At 37.0% G+C, this 23337-nt stretch overlaps 1 protein-coding gene across 2 annotated transcripts; it reads left to right on the top strand.

Annotated features, from left to right (window-relative positions):
• Positions 1-230: 230 nt before the first annotated feature.
• Positions 231-21136, top strand: LOC590580 (kinesin-like protein KIF17). 2 transcript variants are annotated; one of them, XM_030995023.1, is made up of 17 exons: positions 231-433; positions 2446-2686; positions 3319-3465; positions 6524-6662; positions 7250-7483; positions 9268-9417; positions 9842-10069; positions 10543-10557; positions 13717-13853; positions 14292-14427; positions 14982-15097; positions 15556-15695; positions 16586-16808; positions 17245-17418; positions 18530-18802; positions 19392-19488; positions 19999-21136. In XM_030995023.1, the coding sequence occupies exons 2-17, from the start codon at positions 2462-2464 to the stop codon at positions 20184-20186; spliced, it is 2622 nt and encodes an 873-aa protein (XP_030850883.1). In that variant the 5' UTR covers positions 231-433; positions 2446-2461; the 3' UTR covers positions 20187-21136. The 2 variants fall into 2 exon arrangements, with proteins under 2 accessions (XP_030850883.1, XP_030850890.1); XM_030995030.1 differs by lacking the exon at positions 10543-10557.
• The last annotated feature ends 2201 nt before the right edge of the window (positions 21137-23337 follow it).

Raw genomic sequence — 23337 nt, 5'->3', positions numbered from 1 at the left:
GTTATTCTTGTTTAATCCATGGCAAAGATAAATCTGAAATTATAATGAAATTCATTGCTTTTCACTACTTGCTAAAAAGCTATAAACATTGATTTATACAAAAACGATATCAGTCTGATATGATCAGACTGAGATTGACGTCATTGAATTTCGCTGGTTCCAACAAATAGCAGTACCGCGCTGGTGCACCGATTTGCCGTGTAGAAATATGTAGAATGAAGATTGAGATGGATGGAGCGAAACATTAAACTTGGATGTTTTGCTTGTCACCGAGTACCGGTGTTTACTGAATTGTGGTTTGTTCTACAAGATCACCAAGCCGTGAAAATGAATAATTCTTGAAATATTTCGTAAATAACGATTCAGGCGTGTCGTTTACAGCGAGTTATGAGTTCTTGCTGTACAAGAAATCTACTTTCTGACCAAGCGTAAGGTAACGTACGGCAACATTTTTTTCTTCTTTTCAGTCAGTGCTGTGGTAGCTTACATGCGCGGCCCCTTTGCGCCCCCGGTGCGCCGGGTTAACGTTCTGGCAGTGGCACTGCCATGTCTCTGCGCTGTGGCTGTATTGCTAATTGCTATGTAATTTCTGAATTTTGTGCAGTGTTTACAGATATGAATATGACGGCATTTCCCAGTGTTTTTAGAGTAGATATTGCTTGTTGAGTGAGTGAATGGTGTTGCGCCTGGCTGGCTAGGCTTGTGACATGTGTTGTGTGTCCATATTTTCAAATGTACTTGTCGGTTGTGTCCTTGATTATTTGATTGACCATCGAATGATCGATGATCGTGTGATGATGGAATTTACTCTGGAATTGTAGTCTAGATCTAGATCTAGGCTTGACCGAATTTTTCTGTCTCTTTCGTTCGGTGAGAAAGAAAGAAGAAGCAGAATAAAGAAAAGAGCCACCCCGGAAAAAAATTAGAAAAATGATTACAAAGAAAAATAAGTAAATAATAAATTTAGCCCCCCCCCCCAAGGCCAGTTGCCCTTTTACCCCAAATTTGGCGACTATTGAGCACCCCCCCCCCCATCCCATCCCAACCTGCCCCTATCATGTGCGCATATCGGAAGAACAAATTAATAAACATTTCAAAGGTAATTTCAGAGGTGGTTTGATTTTTTCTTTTCTTTTTTTAGTTCACCATAGTTTTTATTCGGTTATTTCAGTTCGCTAGTATCTCGCATCAAGCAAAGAGGAGATCCCCTACTTCGCTGCTATTTTTGGCTTAAAATTGCTTTTTATGACGTCAAATGATTAAAAATCATCAAGTTTTGGTATGTTTATATTTGCATATATTAGCATAATTAATATTATTGATATTAAATCCATAATAAACTGAGATTTTCAGCTGGGCACTAAAGTCCGGGTTTGCCTTAATTGAAATTCAAAAAACTAAAAAGAAAGCTGTTTCCTTTCATCAATCATCATTATCAAGACATCATTCGTTCTGTTCATCGTCTGAACCCCCTGAAGAAGAACTGTTTTAGAAAGGGGGATAAGTCACATTGAAACTTGTGCAAACTTATCATTTCAAATGTACCTGGCATGGCAGTAGTCTATCATCAATATTGAATCCTTTGACACTTTTTAAAGTAGCCCAAACGCTTCAATAATTAAATATAGATCAATATAGGCCATGATCACACAACCTTCACCTGTGTCTCATCATGGACCAAAGAAGGAGAAGAGGAAGAGGACAAAGTAGGAGGAGGAAAAGAGGAAAAAGAAGGAGAAGGGGGAGGAGGAGGAGAAGAAGAAGAAGAAGAAGAAGAAGAAGAAGAAGAAGAAGAAGAAAGAAGAAGAAGAAGAAGAAAGAGGAGGAGGAGGAGGAGAGAAAGAAGAAGGAGGAGGAGAAGAGAAAGAAGGAGAGGAAGAAGAAGGAGAGGAAAAAGAAGGAGCAGGAGAAGTAGGTGAAGAATGAGAGGAAAAGAAAGAGAAGAAGAAGATGCGATTTTATGGGTCAACCAAGTTCAACAAGCTCATTTCAGATGCTCAAAGTTTCATGTAAAATTTGCCATACATGTACATGTACATACCATCTTTGAAACACCCAAATAAGCATTAATGGTCATTGATATTGAATCTATATCTGTGTGCACCCATGCAAAGGCGACTAGCTAGAATGCTCCCCAAAAGTGTGCACTTTAATGTGCAGATTAGAAAATGAATCCAATAACCAGGGTGATAATAATACTGTAAGTGCTTTGATCAGGTAATGGTAAACTGCTTTGATCAGGTAATGGTAATCTGCTTTAAATAAGAAAAAGGTATTATTATTGTTATTATTATTATTATTATTTTTATCATTATTTTGTCATTATCATTATGGTTGTATTGTTATTATTATTTGTATTATTATTATTATTTATACCATTTATATCATCATTATTATAAATATTATATACTTATTTATATGTCTATGTACCTTTTACACTCGCAGTACACCCTAATCCAAGATGGCTGAAGCGGTCAAGGTTATCGTGAGATGTCGCCCTCTTAACGGGAGAGAGAAGAGTCTCAAATGCAAGACATGCGTCAAGATGGACGGCAAGCGCGGATACTGCGAGATCCTCAAACCGAACTCCAAGGATCCTTCCAAGTCGTTCACGTTTGATGGGGCGTACTTTGTCGACTCAACGACGGAACAGATCTACGGTGATATAGCCTATCCGCTGGTCGATGTAAGGATTATTTATTAAATGGTGTAGTTTGCTTAGTGGATCTAGTGGTGGTGGTTATTTTACCAGACTGCTAAGAAAGCATGCATGTATATGATTAGTAAGCAACCAGAGGGCCAACAGCTTTAAAGTAGTTTATAGTTTCTACTTTCCAACTCGGTCAAAGATGCTACACGGACACCCAGTGAATGACTTGAATAACTACCAAAACAAAAATTGAGTATTAGTAGTTCCATGTTGTAGTTCAAATATTAAGTACCGGTATGTTAAAAAAATTTGCTATTTAAAATACAAGCTTAAAGGTAATACAAGTTTTGGTAATATTTCAACAGGATTGGATTATGAAATTTAAAATTTGCATTACCATTGTGAAATCTAGTGTTAGAAAAAGCAACTTTGACAGAATTGAGGAATTAAAATATCAGTGTATCTATACAATGGTAGCTGTGACCATGAAAGTCTTGGAATATGCAGTTTTGATATATAATTTTCAAACGGGAATAGAAATTGGTTGATTTTCGTCAAGAAAGATTGTTTTGAAGCTAAAGTAATATCAATCTTGAGAGGGAGATATACGACAAAGAGTTTATTATTTACAATTTCATCACTTTAGACTTGATTTTTTTTATTTGCAGGGTGTGTTGGAAGGCTACAATGGAACTATCTTTGCTTATGGGCAGACTGGATGTGGAAAGTCGTTCAGTATGCAGGGCATCACAGACCCAGCCACACAGAGGGGTATTATACCCAGAGCATTTGAGCACATCTTTGAGAACATTCAGGTAATTTTCTGTCCCTTTCTGTCTGTCAACTTGTTTCTGACTATGGAAAGTTATTCAGTACAAGTACATGTATGTTAGGACCCTGCCACACAGAGGGGTATTATACCCAGAGCGTTTGAATACATCTTTGAGAACATTCAGGTAATAAGCAGTACTGTTTGTACTATTGTCTACTTCTCTGTCCCTTTCTGTCTGTCCACTTGTGTCCTACTATGGAAAGGTATTCAGTACATGTATGTAAGGACCCTGCCACACAGCGGGTATTATACCCAGAGCATTTGAGCACATTTTTGAGAACATTCAGGTAATAAGCAGTACTGTCTCTCTGTCCCTTTCTGTCTGTCCTCTTGTGTCTGTCTGACTATAGAAAGTTATTCAGTAGCAGCACATGTATGTTAGGTCCCTGCTGTATACAGAGGGGTATAATACCCAGAGCATTCGAGCACATCTTTCCTATCATGCACAAATTTTACTGTAAAAGTGTTGATAAAGCATGCTTAAGATGCAAGTATGTATGCCTCTAGCGTGTTAAAAGTGAGGATGCAATATATTGCAAATTGGTTGTCATTCATAAATAATATTCTGCAGTTGTGAGTCGGTCAAAGGAGGTGCACACCGTCTTATTTTTTGTTTGTTCGATCCTATGTTTGATCCTATGTTTGACCTCTTGTATGTATGTTTGTTTGATCTCACTCTTATCTTATTTTTTATTATTATATATGCATGATTTATTGAATAAAGAACAGATGTATAAGTTGTGTGTTTATTATAAGTTTTGGTAAATAATTGTTAAGTCAGAATATGGTGCGCTTAGAGACACCAGTATTAAGCGCCTTATAAATATTGTTTATTATTATTATTATTATTATTATGGCAAGGACACTATTTTACCCTGTCATGAAAATCATTCAGAACCTAAACAATATACCAGACGCATGGGTAGCAAGTGCAAAAATTACCTCACACACTGCATCAATTTTCTGTGCATGACCCTATTGTCTTTTTATGCCAGAAATTTAAAAAAGGAAAATGAGCTTATTATATCCTTAAATTTGCATACATTGAGAGGTTCTGAATCACTACTTTCTCAACTTTTTGACAAAGTCTGTACACATAGATATTGTTTCTTAGAGACATAAAAACTGTAAACTGTTGTAACCATTGCAATTCAGTCTTTGGACTGCGAGAATGAATAATTATCAATAAAATCCTTCAATCAAAAAAAATCAAAAACAATATAATACATTTTAGTAGAACCATGTAGCAATAACATTAAAACAAGTCTGTTGCCGATTTGAAGAACAACTTGTGATTGATTTTAGCCTTGAAATAAATCCTGTACTATATGTGATGTGATCAGTGTCACACAGTGTCTGCTCTTTTCAAAACCAGTTTGGCATCAGTTTGACATTTCCCTGTAAGTCACAAGGTAGAAAATGCTCTTGACAAGTTCTGTTCATTTTTTCCTGTTTTGAGTTCTCCCGCATGCAGAGCATAGTCACTAATGCACTCATAAACATTAATAATTTATATACTAAGTAAATTAATTAGCCTGTATTTTCTGTTTGAGTTCATCTACATGCAGTGCATTAATCACTAATGCATTCCTGAACATGAATTATTTATATGCGAAGTACATGTATATTAGCTGGCCTGCATAAAAGGTATTAAACAAATTCCCTTGGAAATATATTCTGCAACTTGTATTTACAATGCAATGTTGTCTGACGATTAGGGGGGGGGGGGGGGCGTTAAAGTGTCTGGTAATCTATACTCTTTATTGATTCTATAGCACTAATCGATGACTTAAAAGACAGGCACAATACATACATGTACTAGGGACTAATCTCTGTAATGTATTGTTAAGTGCATGAAGGAAGGGCCTAGAGCTTACATTGTACATGTAACAGTCTAAATGAATACCTTTCCCAATTGACCTGTAAAATGCTAAGCTAAACTGACATTTTGAAGTGTACGGGGGACCCTGTTTCATAAAACTTGTTATCAATAACGAGTTACAAAGTCAGTTACAAGCTACTGAAATCGTGGCATTTGATTGGCTGAGAGCAAATTTGTCAGAGAAATCTAGCATGCTACATGTAGCATAAAGATAGAATGTTTCAACCATATATGTTATGCCTTCAAATGGTTAATTATTGTTCTGTATTAATTTTTTAAAATGTATCTAATATTTCAAAATGGAAAAGCAGATAGGATGAAAATGCATACCGTAGATTACACAAGTGTGACCTGTCCTAAATGTATGTACATGTAGATTGGTGCTCCCCATCCCATAGCCATGCAACTGATTTCATTACAGCCCCATGATCATTCCAGACACTGCGTTAATCAAACTTCCTGTTTTTTTGTGAGACTGATTAAGAACATATCATTCTTGCAAAAGTAGGAATAAACATGTTCCTGGCAGATCGCTTAATGATCAGTTGAGAAAGCCGCTCTTTTACCACTATGCCATGGCATGAATGTTAAAAGTCTCTCAATAGATTTAGTGTTTGTTTTGTTGTTGATGTTGTAGTCCATATTGGATCCACTGTCTCATATAGCTTCAGATGGAATGTTATGGGGGGGGGGGGGGGGTATATGAAATCCTCTTTCACACCATTAGACAATTTAAGTGAAATTTTGCCATGAATTGTTTTGCAATGTTTGGGCTCCCAACACTTTAGAGGGGCTTTAAAGAAGGAATTTGCATAGACAAACCACCCTGATAGCATACATGTACATGTACTGTGAACATGGCATGTATTCATATTTCATATGTAAATATGACATGTATTCATATGATATGCATGTATGTGCAGTACATTTGACATGAACATACATTATGACATGCATTTATCTGATATATGTGCAGTACATATGGCAGGCATTCATGTGATATAATATGCGCAGTACATATGACATGAACATATGACATGTATTCATTTGTTATCATATCTACATGTACATATTAATAACTACATATGTCATATCTACATTATACATTGATATATGACAGGTATTCATACATGTGTGACATTGATATCATATTTTACAGGTTGCAGAGGGCTTGAAGTACTTGGTGCGGGCCTCCTATCTAGAGATCTACAATGAAGAGATTCGTGATCTTCTTGGAAAGGACGCCAAGGCTCGTCTGGAACTCAAAGAACATCCAGATAAGGGTGTCTATGTCAAAGGTCAGATTATTATTAATATGATGGTGATGATGATGATTGTTATAATGATGATGATGATGATAGTGATGATGACGACATCGCTGGTAATGATGATGATGGTGATGATGTTGATAGTGGTAGTGGTTTGGGAGGTTATGGTGGTGGAGATGATGATTATGGTGATGATGGTGTTTATGATGGTGGTAATGAGGATGACGATGATGATGGTAGATGATGATTATGGTCGTGATGATGGTGGTGGTGATGATATTGGTGATGATGGTTATAGTGATGATGATGATTATGGTGATTATGGTGATAGTGATGATGATGGTGGTAGTGGTGATCGTGATGATGATGATGATGGTGTTTATGGTGATGTGGATTGTGATAGTGATGGTTATGATGATGCTTGTAGTAGTTGGGATAATGGTAACAGTAGTTATGTTCATGAAGCTAAAAGCATTTGATATGATGTCCATTTTCCCTTTAGACAAAATAGAGATATCATAACCTGATTTTAACAAAGCTAACATGCTACTTTTTAATGTAGAAAGCTTCTTCTTATCAATAAAGTTAACGTTTATTTTCCTGTTTTTTTTTTATAGAACTGACCATGCATATCGTGCACAACAGGCGTGAGTGTGAACAGATCATGGAGCTTGGGTGGAAGAACCGTTCCACGGGTGCTACATTGATGAATGCAGACTCGTCGCGTTCACATTCCATCTTCACCATCCACATAGAGATGTGCGAGGTGGACGATACTGGAGAGGATCACATCCGAGCCGGCAAACTCAATCTGGTTGATTTGGCCGGTAGCGAGAGGCAGGGCAAAACAGGTATGTTGATAGTATTGAAAGTAATGATGATGATCATGATGATGGTTGTGATAGTGATGATGGTTATGGTGGCGATGATAGTAATGATGATGATGATGATGATAGAGATGTGCAAGGTAGATGATTCTGGAGAGGATCGCATCTGAGCTGGCAAACTAATACTGGTCCATTTGGTTGGTACTACATGATAGGGAGAGGCAAGCAAAGAAAGGTATGATGATACAATTAATGCTGATAAGCGTGGTGACACCCATATTTAACCCTTACTGTACTGGGGGGGGCCTGGGAGGCCCCCCCCTCGACATTTTCGGAGATTGCGCCGCAACCGCTTGAAATTTTGAATTGTCGTTTCATGACTTTTTTCCTTCAAGTCTTACGCACGTTTTGATACCATTTTCATCGCAATCGGATATACCTGTGAGGTGTTACATAACAATTAGTATGCGCATGTCATCAAAAAATATGCTATAATTGCATATATTCATGTACAAGCAGAAATGTGAATACAGGTTTAGATGTATTCCTTCCTAAGTGGGTGATATGAATTGATATCGAATTGCTTTTATATGTTTCTCAAAGTAACTTGATGTATTCCAGAACAAAAGAATACATAAGAAATAAAAACAATAGATATAATAAGAAATAAAAAAACAATAAAATACATAAGAAAATAAATATTTGAAAATCGCATCAAATTTGCATAAATTATCATTATTAATTACATCAAAATAAATATTTTGTGTTAGAAAAGAAGTTTCATATGAATAATGAGTTTCAACATTCAAAAAGTGGAGTTTGACACATTTTCTGTAAAATGCATGAAATTAGCATTTTGCATAATTAATTAGGCTATAACGACAAAAATTTGCATATTCGAAAAAAACTAATTACACCATCTTGTTCGTTACGCGAATATCTACAAACATGCAAATTTTCGTGTTCATCGGACATCCGACGGCCGAGATCATAGGGGGGGGCCCCCCCCCCCCCCCCCCCCCCCCCCCCCCCCCAGTCAGGAGGTGCTCAAAATAGCCCAGTACAGTAAGGGTTAAGATAATGAGGAGGAGGAGGATGATGATGATGGTGGTGATGATGATGATGATGATAAGATAATGGTGGTGATGATGATGATGATAGAGATGTGCAAGGTAGGTGATTCTGGAGAGAATCGCATCGGAGCTGTCAAAGTGACCATTGTCGATTTGGCTGGTAGCGAGAGGCAAGCGAAGACAGGTATGAGAGGTCTACCCGTAATCCTTTTCCTAATGCCAAAACATACCAAGTCTAATTTTTAGGATTGGAGGTTGTGGAGCCTTTTGCTAGTCAGATGAAATTATATGTAGACATGGTCACTATATTGTCACTACATTTATTATTAACTATATTGTATATTAATGCTAAATATATTACTCATTGCAGATGTAGTATCGCAAATAATATCACTAGTGTTATTTGCTTGATCCGCCCGTAAAAACATGCTTGCATACAATATATTTTATCACCTGACGAAGCGTTGCAGCGGCGACAAAACATTGTGATCTTTTAGATCCCTTGTTGACCATACATTGCGAGACAAACAAATATCACTAGCGATATCATTTTAGATATATATTGTTGCAAATATGTAGACTAGATTTAGGCAAAGAACAAATAAATTATGTTGCCTGCAGCTCCATTTGTGCCCTGTTTTTCTTCTTTTTTCTTTTTAACTGGGGACAAGGAAATGTTTTCCTCTTAAACATAGAAATTACTCATTGGCTCTTCTCTAATTTCTCTTGTTTTAGGCGCAACTGGAGACAGACTCAAGGAAGCGACAAAGATCAACCTGTCGCTCTCTGCCCTGGGAAACGTCATTTCAGCCCTGGTGGACGGCAAGTCTAAACACATCCCCTACCGTGACTCCAAGCTCACACGTCTACTCCAGGACTCCCTCGGTAAGTGTGAACAGTGTCAGTGTAGAGGTGTCGTGGTCGAGTGGATATGTCACCGAACTGTGGATCACAAGGTCCGTGGTTCGAGTCCCACCCTAGCATTAATGTCCTTTCGCAAGACATTTGCCACACTGAGATGACGGCTGCCAGAGCTAAAGCTAGGGTAATCATGTCCAAAGCTCTTTGGAAGCGCATAGGGACGCTACAATGCGTTATACAAGAACGGAATATTATTATTATTATCTATTAAAGACGAAAAGCGATATTCCCAAACTGTATGATTAAGAATGGTAAGAAAGAAAATTGATTGGCAAGAAATGTGGGTCTTGTTTTAGGAGAGACCAAAGTTACTGTTTTTCCAGTAATCCACTATCAACAATTACTGCATTTAATGAAAATTTTGAACACCGATTTCCTTTTTTTTCAGGTGGTAACACCAAAACCCTCATGGTCGCCTGCCTCTCGCCCGCCGACAACAACTATGACGAGACCCTGTCGACGCTCCGGTACGCCAACCGTGCCAAGAACATCAAGAACAAGCCCAAGATCAACGAGGATCCAAAGGACGCCCTCTTGAGGCAGTACCAGGAGGAGATCAAGACGCTCAAGCAGATGCTCATGGGGGAGATCCCCATTCCTCCAGGTGGTTTTCCAGGTAGGTTTAAAGCCCACTGTACTACTTGTAGCTACAGACCGTTATTGATGATAAAAATTGGGGAAAAACTGATATGATTGATTCCTAAATTCTCCCAACTATATTATATTAATTAAATTTGAAGTGAACCTAAATCGTCACATAGCAATGAATCGGCCCTATTTACCATTCTAAACATTTAAGTGTTGACAATTTTTTGAAAGCCTGTTTTTTTTTCTTGGAAAAAAGGTTTGGATAATTCATAAACTAGTTGGGAGAATTCAATTTTATTTCACTAAAAATGTTTCCAGTTTCGGTAATTCAGCAAACAAGTTGCTGTTGTTTATCAAACATTGTTAATTTCAGACATTGTGGGGTTTTTTTGCCCTTGAATTTAAAACTGTTGATTTATTTCAGCCACTAAATCTCTGTATATTTCCTCGTTATTAACCAAGCATTTTTTGAATGAAATTTAAACCCAATTTTTTAACCAGGCATGGAGATGATGGGTGAGTTGTGTTTCAATCTCTGTGTGACGACTATCCAACTGTCCTGCTTCAAAACTATCATTTTCCCCCTCTTCTAATATCAATGTCACTCTGTCAGTCTTATAATACGGCCACGTGGAGTACACATTGATATCTTTGGTTCAACTCATTGCAATTTTTGTCAAAATTAGGATTGATGTTAAAGTTGCTGAAGCGTGGGTATATAGTTGTTAGTGATGTAGGCAACTTGGCGATCAGTACATAACACTGAACCAACGGGTATTACGCTCTGTGTGTATTTATGTGTGCTGCCCTCTATATACCCACGCTTGAGCAACTTTAAAGCACAGATAATCACTTTATATGCCAGGGACTGCTCATTTTGTGTACTAAATGAGCTGTCCCTGGCAAGAGTTGTTTCTTAAGCTAACACTTTATCCATTGTCATACTGTTTATCATTAAATCTTTAAATAGGCTTACTTGTGTGCATTTTTCCCCTTTAAAATCGCAAGGAGGAAGGCCCTCTGCCTCAAGACCTTTAATAAGTTTTCCAATACTGTGAGACATGGGGGTGTTTCACAAAGACTATTAAAGATCAATTTAGATTGGCCTTGAACTATGGCAGGCCGTTTCTGCTACTAGATCCTCTAACCATACCTGCCACTGGTTTCTCAAGGGACGTACACATCGTGGTCACAACCAGACAGAATTTGCATTTTTTAATAAGGAAAAATGTTATCTAAAGATCATAATTTCTACGGTTTACCCATCTAATTTTACATCTGGTTTGACTTTTTAAGGGCATAAATCGCATACCATAGTATAAGTCCAAGTCTTAAATATATTTTATGTTTACAATATAAGTAACTTTTTCCTTCAGCAATGAACTATCAAAAATGTAGATTTGTGACGTTCCTTGAGAGACCAATGGTGAGAGCAACCAGTACGTGGCATGAATGGCCTGCTGTATTTCAAGTCCAACTTTAGTCGATTTTAGTCTTTGTGAAACACTCCCCCATGGAGTTGATTTAAGTGACACCAACCACTTCAATGTCAAAGAAAGAGTTCATGGAAGAACACTGGTGAAGGGATACTAAGTGTTGGTTTTGACACTAACACCAACACATATTGTGATGTTTCAAATGACTTTATCCATACTCCATTTATAATCCAAACATATCTACAGTCTTTCTTCAGAAGTAATGACACATTTCTGTTCCAAGCCAAACATTGATTTTGAAATCACACTGTCCTCATGAATTTACATGTGCACATAATATTCTATCCATTTACCTGCATAGAGATACATATATTCTTAAGGTGAACTTAGTTAAACCTTGGTTAAATTACTCTGATAAATTATGGATCGTGAAGTGTCAAGCACTTTGTTCTCCCCTGTAGACAGCACATAATAGAAATTTACCACACTATATCTTTCATAATAATCATCATTGTCGTACTACACTAATATTTATGTTACATACATGTACATACATTCCATTTCACTTCATATCAATTTAAACCTAGATTGATGCAAATATATCCTACTTTTTCATGCGTTCGGCACCTTATTCAAATAAGCCAGAAGGCGAAATAGTAATATTTTAAAATTCCCATGTATTTAGCATATTTGTCCATTATTATCACCACACTTCACTAACATTTCTGTTACATACATATGTACATATGTAAAAACCTATGAGTGATATATCTTCATTTTTTTCTTTTGCTGACTTACACTTTTGTGTGAGGTGTACTCTACGTTCGTGTGCAAACGTTTGATCGCAACAGATTTAAATTCATATCTATTTGTGTTTCCTTTGGTTAACAGTTAAATCTATTCTAAAACTATTCTTGTGTGGGTAAAGCTTAGTGATGTGAATACTGCTTGAATTGAGAATATGGTTTTGTAAATTAAATTGGGGTCATAGTTAATGTAATGTCCAGATTTGGTGGTTTTTGTGAATTTCTAAAACAATATTTGCAATTTGAAATGGACATCAATTAGCATAAGCAGATGAAAAAAAAGAAAGGAGGGGATGGGGGCAGAGGGGTAGGGAGGCAAATGAAATATGATATTGATATCAAAGACAAAAATAGCAGAAGGCATTCAAAAATAATTTTGAAAGAACCAAGATTTGTGAATAAGACATTATGAGAAGGAGAAGATTCATTGAATTGAATGAATTTCTAGAACATCACAGGTAATATCAGCTATGATGCAAGAATCCCAGAATCTACCAACAATATCATCAAATTTGCAACACATTATAGAAATTAAGACTTAATTGATAATTGGCTAGCTTTTTAAAGCCCATGTATCTATTTTTTAAACAGTTTGCAAATGTGACACTGGTCTTTTAAATGTAAAACATACATAAAACCTCTTTAGATTGAACATTGTATGACATGCATGTTCAAATTATTTGCCTTCCTTTCCCAAAAAATTCCAAATGTCTTTACTTTTTACCCTTTGCGTTCCCAATTTGATGATATTTTTGGTTGCTTCTGTGGATTTTGTAAAGAGCACTTTCGGCAGGTACATGTATTTGCACAACATTACAAGCACTGTTAATACTGGTAAATGGTTATTTTGTATTTGGTACCCTAGCCTGCCTATTCATTAGAAAACAAGATATTTTTGTCCCCTTTAAAAAGCAAAAACTTGAATTACTAATATTTATCCTTGTACCAGCTCCACCAGATGTAGACCTGCAATTGAAAATAGCAGATGAAATTCAATCACTGTCTACGTATACAACCAGAGCACCAATTACTGATACAAACAAAAACGTGCAATAAATGAAAAAGGAAATGAAGCAACAAATATTTTGTATGATGGCATAATTCATTTACTTTCATGATTATGCTTATTTTTTACCAAATAAAATGGTTTTACACCTGTCTAAAGATAAATATTTATGGATATTGCATATGAAATTTTGTTTATATAAACAGCAGTTTTGACTATGGCACAAACAGGGATAGAATCATAAACATCTACGGCTATGCATTAATTATTTCTATTAGTTACATCCAAAATTTACCTGAGATTGTTTAGAGGTCTATTTCACCTGGAAATACCTTTCGGATGTCATGAAACTTAATTACAATAATTCAAACTATCCTAATGAATTTAACCATTAATGAAAATGTTATTTTCTCTTTGACACACTCAGCTGGTGCTTTGGGTGGGGCCCTGTCCAAGCCCCTCGCCCTGCCCCCTCCCCAGTCGGCAGAGGCCGCCCCCGAAGCCACCCCCTCCCAGGAAAGCACCCCTGAAGACACTAATATCATGAAGGAACAACTTCAAAAGGTACTCATCGATCATTGGAATAAAGGAATAATTTATAATAAATATGTGTTTGTAATCATTCATGTATGTTACATGAATATTTATAATAATTTGTCCTTGATGAACTTATAATAATATTTTTTGTCAAGACTTTGTTTCTCTTCAAATGTGAATCAACTTGTAAAGAGGAAATTTTGTTAGGGTTTGTATTCTGACCCTTGTGGACAGAAAAAAAGGAGAAAGAAATAAAAGTTGGAGAATAGCCCCTCAGATCGGTAAAGACATTTTGTTCAATACGGATTCTTTTCCCCTACTCTTCTCTACCCTTTAGATTGAATTTACACTCTTTGATGGTTTTACATGAAATAAGAATTTGATGGCTGTAAAATACACAATGAGTCTTTGGCATCTATATTGGCAAATTTCTCATTGTTTGCTTTCTTCACTTTTTTTCCTTAGGATTATCAAGCCGAGCTTGAGGAGATGAAGGCCATGTATGAGGAGGAACAGGTGTCTAAGGCTAAGCTCCAGCAAGACATGGACCAGCTCAAGTCTTTGTATGATAACAAGCTAGCCCAGGTCTCAGAACAAGGAGGTAATAGAATACACACTTTATATGTATAGAAACCCCTTGTAATAGCTTAGAAACACAAGTTTAATTATATCTTTCTTGTTGTGCGATAATTATCGCTGAATTTTGTATCATTATAGAGCATGTACATTCCTCTTTAAAATGATACCATATTTGTTATCATTTTGCAGCCATGGCATGAGCAGAATATCGGAATAAGGGGCAGGGTCAAAAGAGAAAAATATTCTTCTTCTTCCCAAGATACCAAAAATGTGTTTACATCATTTGATATCAATCAGGAAATAAAAAATTTGAATTTCATGGGATCAGGTTTCTTGCCTGTATCTTGTTGATTGACATTTTCATTTTTAGTAGTATTATCATGGTCTTTGACATTAACAATGTCATATTTGTTAACGTTTTGTTTGACATTGTTGATGTCCTTGACAATGACATCATCATTCACCATTATGACATCATAATTAACCATTATGACATCATAATTAACCACTATGACATCATAATTAACCATTGTGACATCATAATTGACCATGTCTTTGTACTTGTCATTGTGACAGGCGAAGCATCACCAACAGAAGCGGGTCAGAAGGTTATCACACTAGAGAGAGTACAACCTCCTCAGGACGGGGAAGCTGCTGCTAAGCCAGATGCTTCAGGCAAGCCAGTTGCGCAGGTAAGAAATTGCTTCTTTTATAATTTCAATCTTGAATAGCAAGTTACAACAAAAAAAATAGAGGAAAAATAATAATGCATGCATGAACAGTTCTTGGATTTCCCACATTGATTCAGAATGTATGAAAGTTTCATGCCGTGAAACAATTAGATCACAGTTGACAGCAGTATATTTCCTTTTTGTTGATTCAGAGAGACCATCCTTCCTATCTCCACTAAGAGGTCTTATATACAATTTAGCTGATTCGTTCTCTCATTGGTCTTTCCCTATGTTGATTCAGGGAGAGCAGTCCCGTCTTTAAAAGGAATCATCTCTATCCCTAGCCTTTAAAAACCATCCTTTCTGTCTCCCTGAGGGGTCTTTATATACACATTTCACTCATTCTCTTCATTCATTCATTCATTCATTCATTCACTCACTCATGAGTTTCACTCTTTCATTGTCTTCTGTTGACTTAGGGAGAGCAGCCCCGTGTTGAAGGGGAGCCGTCTGTACCCCCTACCGAGGATGAGGGTCCCTCTGCACCCCGGTCCTCTCCTAAGATGCCCCGTAAGGACCAGGGAGGTGGATTCCTAGATCAGGAGGAGGCTATGAAGAGGTATGTGTGCACTCTCTCTCTCGCTCTTTGCCTTCATTTTACTCTCCTCTATGTCATTATTTCTTAAAATCTGACAGTGGTCTCATGATCCGGTGACCCGGGTTGGAAACCAAGTCGATGCGCTAGTGCCCTCTGGTAATGCATTAATCCTCATTACCAGGTCCCTCGGAGAGGACCTAAAGCTGTCAGTCTTCTGGTTGCTTACTAACAAGCATTTATTGCTTTCTTAGCTGTCAGGTAAAATAACCACCACTATCACTATCTTCCCCTTTCCTCCCCCTGGCCACTTATAGTGTCACTCCTTTTCTCTGTTTCTCTCTTTCCTCTCAGCAAAGGTAATTGAGGACACGAGGCAGCCACAAAGAATGTGTGTTTCTCCCCAGTCTTTTGCCTTGTCTACCTCTTCTATTCTGTCTTTCTGAATCTTTCCATAAAGATTTGTTATCTATCCCATCCTTACTTATCTCTCTCTCTCTCTCTCTCCCTCTCCACTCTGCAAAATAGGTTGGTTTCTAGGAGATTCCGTCAAAATTTCTCTATCGCTATTTATCCTCTTTCTTTTGCATTATCTGTCACTCTCACTCTATTTCTCTGAGGTGATAGCTACATAGTCTCATTGTATTAATCTTGTAACATACTTGTAACATGGTTTGTGTGGTAGATTATCGAAAAATCTTGTTAATTGATTAGGTTACAAGCCCTGGAGCATGAGATGGTCAGAGAAGAGAGAGCTACAGATGAAGGGCTGAATGAGAAGAGGAGGAAGAAGTTGAAAAACGCTGAGATAAGGAAACTAAACCTCACTAAAGCCAGCAGTTAGATTGACAAATTATTCTGTAGTCTTCATTAGTCTTTTTTGATTTTTACAAAATATCTTGTTGAATTTTCAGGCTACAAGCCCTGGAGCATGAGATGGTCGGAGGAGAGAGAGCTACCGATGAAGGGCTGAAGGAGAAGAGGAGGAAGAAGTTGAAGCACGCTGAGATGAGGAAGCTAACCCTCGCTAAGGCCATCGCTAAGATGGATGATGATGGCATCATGCTAAACATCTATAGCAGTATCGAGGACGAGCTGAAGGCGAAGAATGAGCTGCTCAAGAAAGAACAAGAAAAGGTACACTAGTATACAAATAATACACAGCAGTGAGGGCATTAATAAGAATTACCCACATAAGGTACCTTTGGAACAGTCTAACACGCCTGAGGCGATAACCGAGGGTGTTTGGACTGTTTTGAAGGTACCGAGTGTGGGTAATATCACTAATGCCCAAACAAAATAATGTGTATTATTTGTTTTATAAGATTATGTTTAATAAAATGATGTTTTATAACATGATTTTACTAATGACCGGTCATTAGCATTTGATAATGACCAGGCAAAATATATGCCTGGTCACGTGTACGCTCTCAACCAATCATTTCATTAGGATCGATGTCATCATCTCATAATTTCATTTATATCGTTTTTCACTATCCAGCATCCCCTGTGCCTGGAATGTTAAATTGTAGTTGGGTGGCTGATAACCCCTTTGTCTATTTTGTTTCTGTAGTTGAGGGCAGCAGATTGTGAAATCAGTGACCTGAATGCCGAGTTTGAGTTTGAGCGTATCGACTACCTGGACACGATACGTAAGCAGGAGAAACAGATCACCATGCTGCAACAGATCCTTGATAGAGTACAACCATGTCTACGAAGAGACTGCAACTATTACAATCTGGATAAGGTAATGCAGAAGATGAGATAGCGATGAAATTGGGGGGGGGGGAGGGGCAGATAATAACAGATACAGATTCTTGGTAGGGTACAACCGTGTCTACGAAGAGACTGCAACTATTACAATCTGGATAAGGTAATGCAGATGATGAGAGAATAGAGGGGAGGGGGAGGAGGAGGGGTAGGAGGGAGGCACACCCTGATACAGAGAGATTCAAGCAAGAACTTGAAGGGGAGGGGGGGGGGGGAGAAAGAAATAATCTTGATAAGGTATGGTGAAAAAAGAGAGAAGGGATTACATGAACATATGATATGTAGAGATGGGTGAAAAGAGATAAAGAATTGGAGGGTGGGGGAGGGGGTAGATAACAGATACAGATTCTTGATATATTACAAACGTGTCTTCGAAGAGACTAACTATTACAATCTGGATAAGGTAATGTAGATGAGGAGAGAGAGAGAGTAGCGGGGGGAGGGGGGGGGGGGGAATATGAGGGAGACACACCCTGATACAAAGAGATTTAAGCAAGGACTTGAGGGGGGGGGGAAGAAAGAAAGAATCTTGATAAGGTATGATGAAAAGTAGAGAGTAGGGATAACAGAAACAGGACTACAATGATGCAAATAGTTAAGTAGATAAGAGTGAATAGAGATAGGGAATTGGAGGGTGGGGGGGGGGGGGGGGCAGATAATAACAGATACAGATTCTTGATACAGTCTGACCATGTCTTCGAAAAGACTGCAACTATTATAATCTGGACAAGGTATGAGAATGCATGAGCAGAGGAAGAAATAGACAAATGGAGAGGAGTTTATGACAACACATTTACTAACGCTAAATGAGTACAAACCTCGGTAATCTAGAAAAATTGTAGGAAATCAACCAAAGGATGGATGATTACGATGAGAGAGATAGAGAAATAATCAAAAATAGGGGAAACTAGGAGAGGAGGATCTCAATGGATTAGAGAGAAGAGAATAAGAGACATTTTTGAGAGAGTAATGAGTGCATAGTATTACCTCATATAATATATATCGTAGTATATAGGTAAAGAGACATTTGTATTAAGCGCTATATAAAAGCAGAATATTATTATTATTATATCTTTATTTGTCATCAGATAAAAGGAGAATGCTCTTGGGATGAGGAAGAGGGTCGCTGGAAGCTCCCCGATCTCGTGGTCGTACGAGAGAAACTCCCCACCACCACACACCCAGGGGGCGCCAGCATGCCGGGCGGCATCATGCCCGGAGGTCGCCAACCTTTGACCCAGAGAGGTCAACCCGAAAGGTCAATGCCAAATAACAACCGACCTCAGGCCAATGGGTACCCTAATGCCAACGGGATCGGTCCTAGTGCATATGACGAACCGGAGGAGGATCGTTATCTACAGGTAATGATGCTGTTAAGCGACGCATTTTTCTTTCCATTGCTGCTTCGCACCTAGGGGGTGATATTCTGAAAATTATTTTTATCTGTTCTAAAGAGTGATATTGTTGCTGTCATAACTTTATCATATATATTGTTGTAACAAATCAAATTGTGATGCTTTGTTATGACTGTAGCGGTGTACGTTTAAGACTTCTGCACAAATACCCAACAAAGGTTGCAATATAATTTTGTTGTGATAATTAAAAACCCTTTCTTTACAAAACGTACTAATTGTATTTCAGAAGACTACCTGAGGAGATAAATGCTACAATTGTACTGTGATAAAGATTTCCATTACTTTTTCTCCTTCGCCATTAAATTAGCATTTTTTTAATGATTTATTTTAATCCAGAGTTTAATCTACATTAATATTATTATTATTATATGAAAGGGTGCTTTTTAAATAAAATGTTATGATTTTATATTTTTGAAGTTCATAGATATATGGCATAATATGTGCTGTATGAATGAGATCTTGATGCTATACTCATGTTCTTATACAAAGTTTAAAACTTAAATGTTTTTCTCTCTTTTTTTAAATTTACCAACAGAAATTGAACCAGTCCAATCATGACTCTGCAATAGATTATTTCAAACCTAAGAGGGCCAACAAGCTACTAAACAACTCTGATTCCAACAGGACTTTGAGTAAGTTTTTAATTAACATTTTGTCTTACTCTGCCTATGTATAGAGATGCATTAACATGGGTACCGTATGTGCAATTTTCACAAGCCTAATTTGGCTTTCTACATGCAAAATCCTTTTCCTTATCATTTTATTTTCATTTCTTTTAAATTTTGATGTGCATTTGTCACTTTTGTACCTGACTCTACAAGTAATCTACTTGATTTTGTATACCGTAGTCAGTCTTTTTTTAAACTCTGTTTTTATGAATGATTTTTTTTTGTTTTTTTTTTGTTCCATTATTCTGCATGTACATATAATTTTTGCTTTTTAAAATAAAGTTTCTTGAATTGAAAATTTGAATTTGAAGAATTATTGCTATTTTACCTAGATTAACATCAATGGATAAAATCATTTTGCTGATGTTAACATGTTTGTTTATATGAAAGTTTCAATTTTTTAGAACGAATTGACCGATGTGCGTTGCTTGCAATGGTGTGTAAACCCAACCTTTCTGTACGTTCGTTTCACAGCCGCAGACCTTCCGATGCGTGGCCCCTCCCCCAATTTCCTCACCAACACTGACATGGCCGCCGCGTCCGTCCACGGCCAGCTGGGCCCGGCTGACGTCCCCATGAGACGCCCCATGCGACTAGAGGCCCTCCCCACGGGCAAGCCCAAGAAGGGCAAGAAGAAGCACAACACACTGGAACCGCTTTAAGAAGGCAGACAGGGCGCCGCACTTGCACCCTAGATGTTCTGGGGCAACTTTGGGGGTTGGTGGGGCAAGTGGACTGAGTGTTTTGCTGAGAGCAGAGAGGATTTGCGGCTGAACTAGATTCATTTGAAAGAATTACTAGTACATGTGCATGTAGATTTTAATGATAGGATTATTTCTATGCGTATACTGTATTTTCCCTTTGCTGTCAACACAATTGTCTGTTTAATAGTTGTACCCTGTGCCCACCATATATACACCATGTGTGCACCATGAGTGCACCATCTATGTCCCCATTGTGCACCATGAGTGCACCACAATTATGACAACTGTCTGCTATGTGTGCACCGGTGTGTACCATGAATACATCTCATGTGTACCATGTGTGCATCATGCATACGTCATATGTGTACCATTCATACACCGTGAATACATCATGAGTGTACAATGCATACACCATGACGTTACCCTTTGTGCTCTAAGGTTACATCACATAAGCACCACAAGTGCACCAGGTAGTCTAGACCTCATTTTTGTTTCCATCAGCCAGTAGAACATGCTATGACATTTAATTTGTACTAATTGACAAAACATAAACAAAATTACAGATGCTGAAAAAAGTCATCTGATTGGTTGTTCGCTGGTTAAAAACTTCTTTTACACAATCAATTTGAAAATTGATTCAACCCCATTCTCTCATAGCTGTCTAGATGCCGTCTACGACAGTCCGACAAACAACGCTTTTTGCATACCAATCGAAAGTACTCATTAAAGGTAACACAAATGTTCACATTGATTGTGTAAAGGTAGTTTTCAACCAAAATTACAGATAGTTTCCCTAAGTCACATAGTTAGTTGTCCAAGTGGGCTGCAAAATTGCCAACAGAAATTAGTAGAAGAGTGCATCTTTGAACGACTACTAAAGCAGTGCACTTTAGCAAGGTGGCATGATTTGAATTGCAGCCTAATCCTAGCAATCGTTGTGTTTTTGTATTATAAATTCTCGTCTAACAGAACTTGAGCGTCTTTCTTTTACTTTTATCAAGCAGTTGACAATAGGTATTCATTCGAATTCAAAAGATAAAGAAATTCTATGGATATTATTAGATGTATGTACATAAAAAAGTATTGTTACTTCTTTCTTTCATGTATTTATTAGATGTCTCCCGAAGCATTCCTCTTCCGTTTAAAGGATAATCACTGTCATTATCATATCATTATCATATCATATCATATTTGTCACCAAGGGGGTGTTTCACAAAGATCCTAAGTTGAACTTATCTCTAAGTTGGACTTAACAATTATGGAAAGCTGTTAGCGTCTATGAAAATATTTTGTAAAAGTTATTTTAAAAGGCATAAAATGTTGATTCAAATCATTCATATTTTCCATTATCAAGGAAATGCCATGTTCTTGATGTGAAATTTATAAAAAGTCTTAAATACTTATATTTTCGTTTTTGAACATATTTTATTTTAAGGCTACTAATGGCTTTCCATAACTTTTAATTCCAATTTAAGAGTTAAGTTCTACTTAGGATCTTTGTGAAACACCCCCCTGTGTTGTATATAGCCACAGCATATGTCGTCAGCATGTGAATTTTGTCTCAGTGGTGATGCATGTGATAAGCAGATCAATATTGACAGATAGAGCACTGCACGCTTTATAGTGTCCCCCTCATGCCAAAGTAATATATATATTTGTATTTAGTCAATATTGAATAATAGGATCACTGTTGCTCTGTTGGCCTATAAGAACGGCTAATGCTATCGGAACAGCGGAACTGTCTCCGAAGATGGATTTTTCCGGGTATCCTCATCTTTTCAGTTCTGTAGAAAAGTATCCTGACTTATTTAGCGATAACAATCATATATTCTCACAAAATTCCAGATGCAAAAGCTTGCTGCGCTTATGATTATTGCACAAGTGTTCGCAGGCACATAAATATTGCACGGTGTAAATATTCAATTATGCTAATATTGTGTATAAATGTAAATGAGCGTTAAGTGAATGTGTATCGTATGCGCTGAATCATGTTCATGCTTGAATATTTATCACTGTCTTATTCCACCTTGTAAAAAACAAAGAAGTATATTATTTAGGTGTAAAACTTCTTAAAAACTGTGCTGTATTCAAAGTCATGCTGGTTATGAATATGTATTAGATTCATCATAATTATACTTGTACTTAAACCATCAAAGCTGGTTATGAATATTCATTAGTATTGAAGAAAGTTATGAATATTCATTAGATTCATCACATATATGTTTTTAAACCATGTAAAACTTGTTAAAAATATTAATAATATTGATAATATATACTTGAACTGTCAAAGCTGGTCATGAATATTCATTAGATGCATTATATGTGACAAACTGCAACTAACTGTTTAAAATTCTCCTGTTTTCATATAACGTACATGGGTATACGTTAAAACCTGACAAGTTTTCAGGCACAATATTTGAACGGGTTAATGAGCTTTCTATAAAGCTTATATTTTAAAGTTAAATACTGCTTTGCAAAGATGAAAATGTAAGGAGGAGGTGGTGAGTTCGTGATATCACTCAATAATTGGCAAGCTTGAATTAGCTGTCATAAATTTGCCAAATTTGCAGTTATGAGGTGTAGGTTTACGGTTTCCAAAGAAAAAGACATAAAAGATACAATACCAAAGGGTATCGGTCGGAAACATCGTTTTCTTTTAGAGTCCTTTTCCTTCTTGATTTTCTATACAAATATGTTTTTATTTGACTTTTGTTTTAAACTAGAACTTTTCACAGTTTTCTAATGTGGCATATATTCACGAACATGTCACAAATGATCCAATTGCAACAATGAAGTTTTGCAATTCACAACAGTTTCTTGCTGCAAAAACAAACAAACAAGGTTGTCAACATTATATGTACTTTCATGTCACCTATTTTTCTGGTTTTACAGCATCCTTTTCCAAACTTTTTATAGATAATTTTTCTGAACTCTTAAGCTTTGCTCCATTTAAATTTCCCATCTTCTTTCAGTGACCACTGAAGCATAAGAAATTCAATGCTTCTTTTTAGAGGTGACTTACTATTTTCTAAGTAATGCTGTGTATAAAAGCACCAAAGCAGCTGTTAAAGGAGTGGTCTACTAACATGTAGATTTCATTCAAATGGAA

Source organism: Strongylocentrotus purpuratus, unplaced genomic scaffold, assembly GCF_000002235.5.
Source record: "Strongylocentrotus purpuratus isolate Spur 01 unplaced genomic scaffold, Spur_5.0 spur5_contig_852, whole genome shotgun sequence".
Classification (NCBI taxonomy): Eukaryota; Metazoa; Echinodermata; class Echinoidea; order Camarodonta; family Strongylocentrotidae; genus Strongylocentrotus; species Strongylocentrotus purpuratus.
The sequence above is the reverse complement of the archived record's forward strand: the minus strand, read 5'-3'. Positions and strand labels throughout refer to the sequence as shown.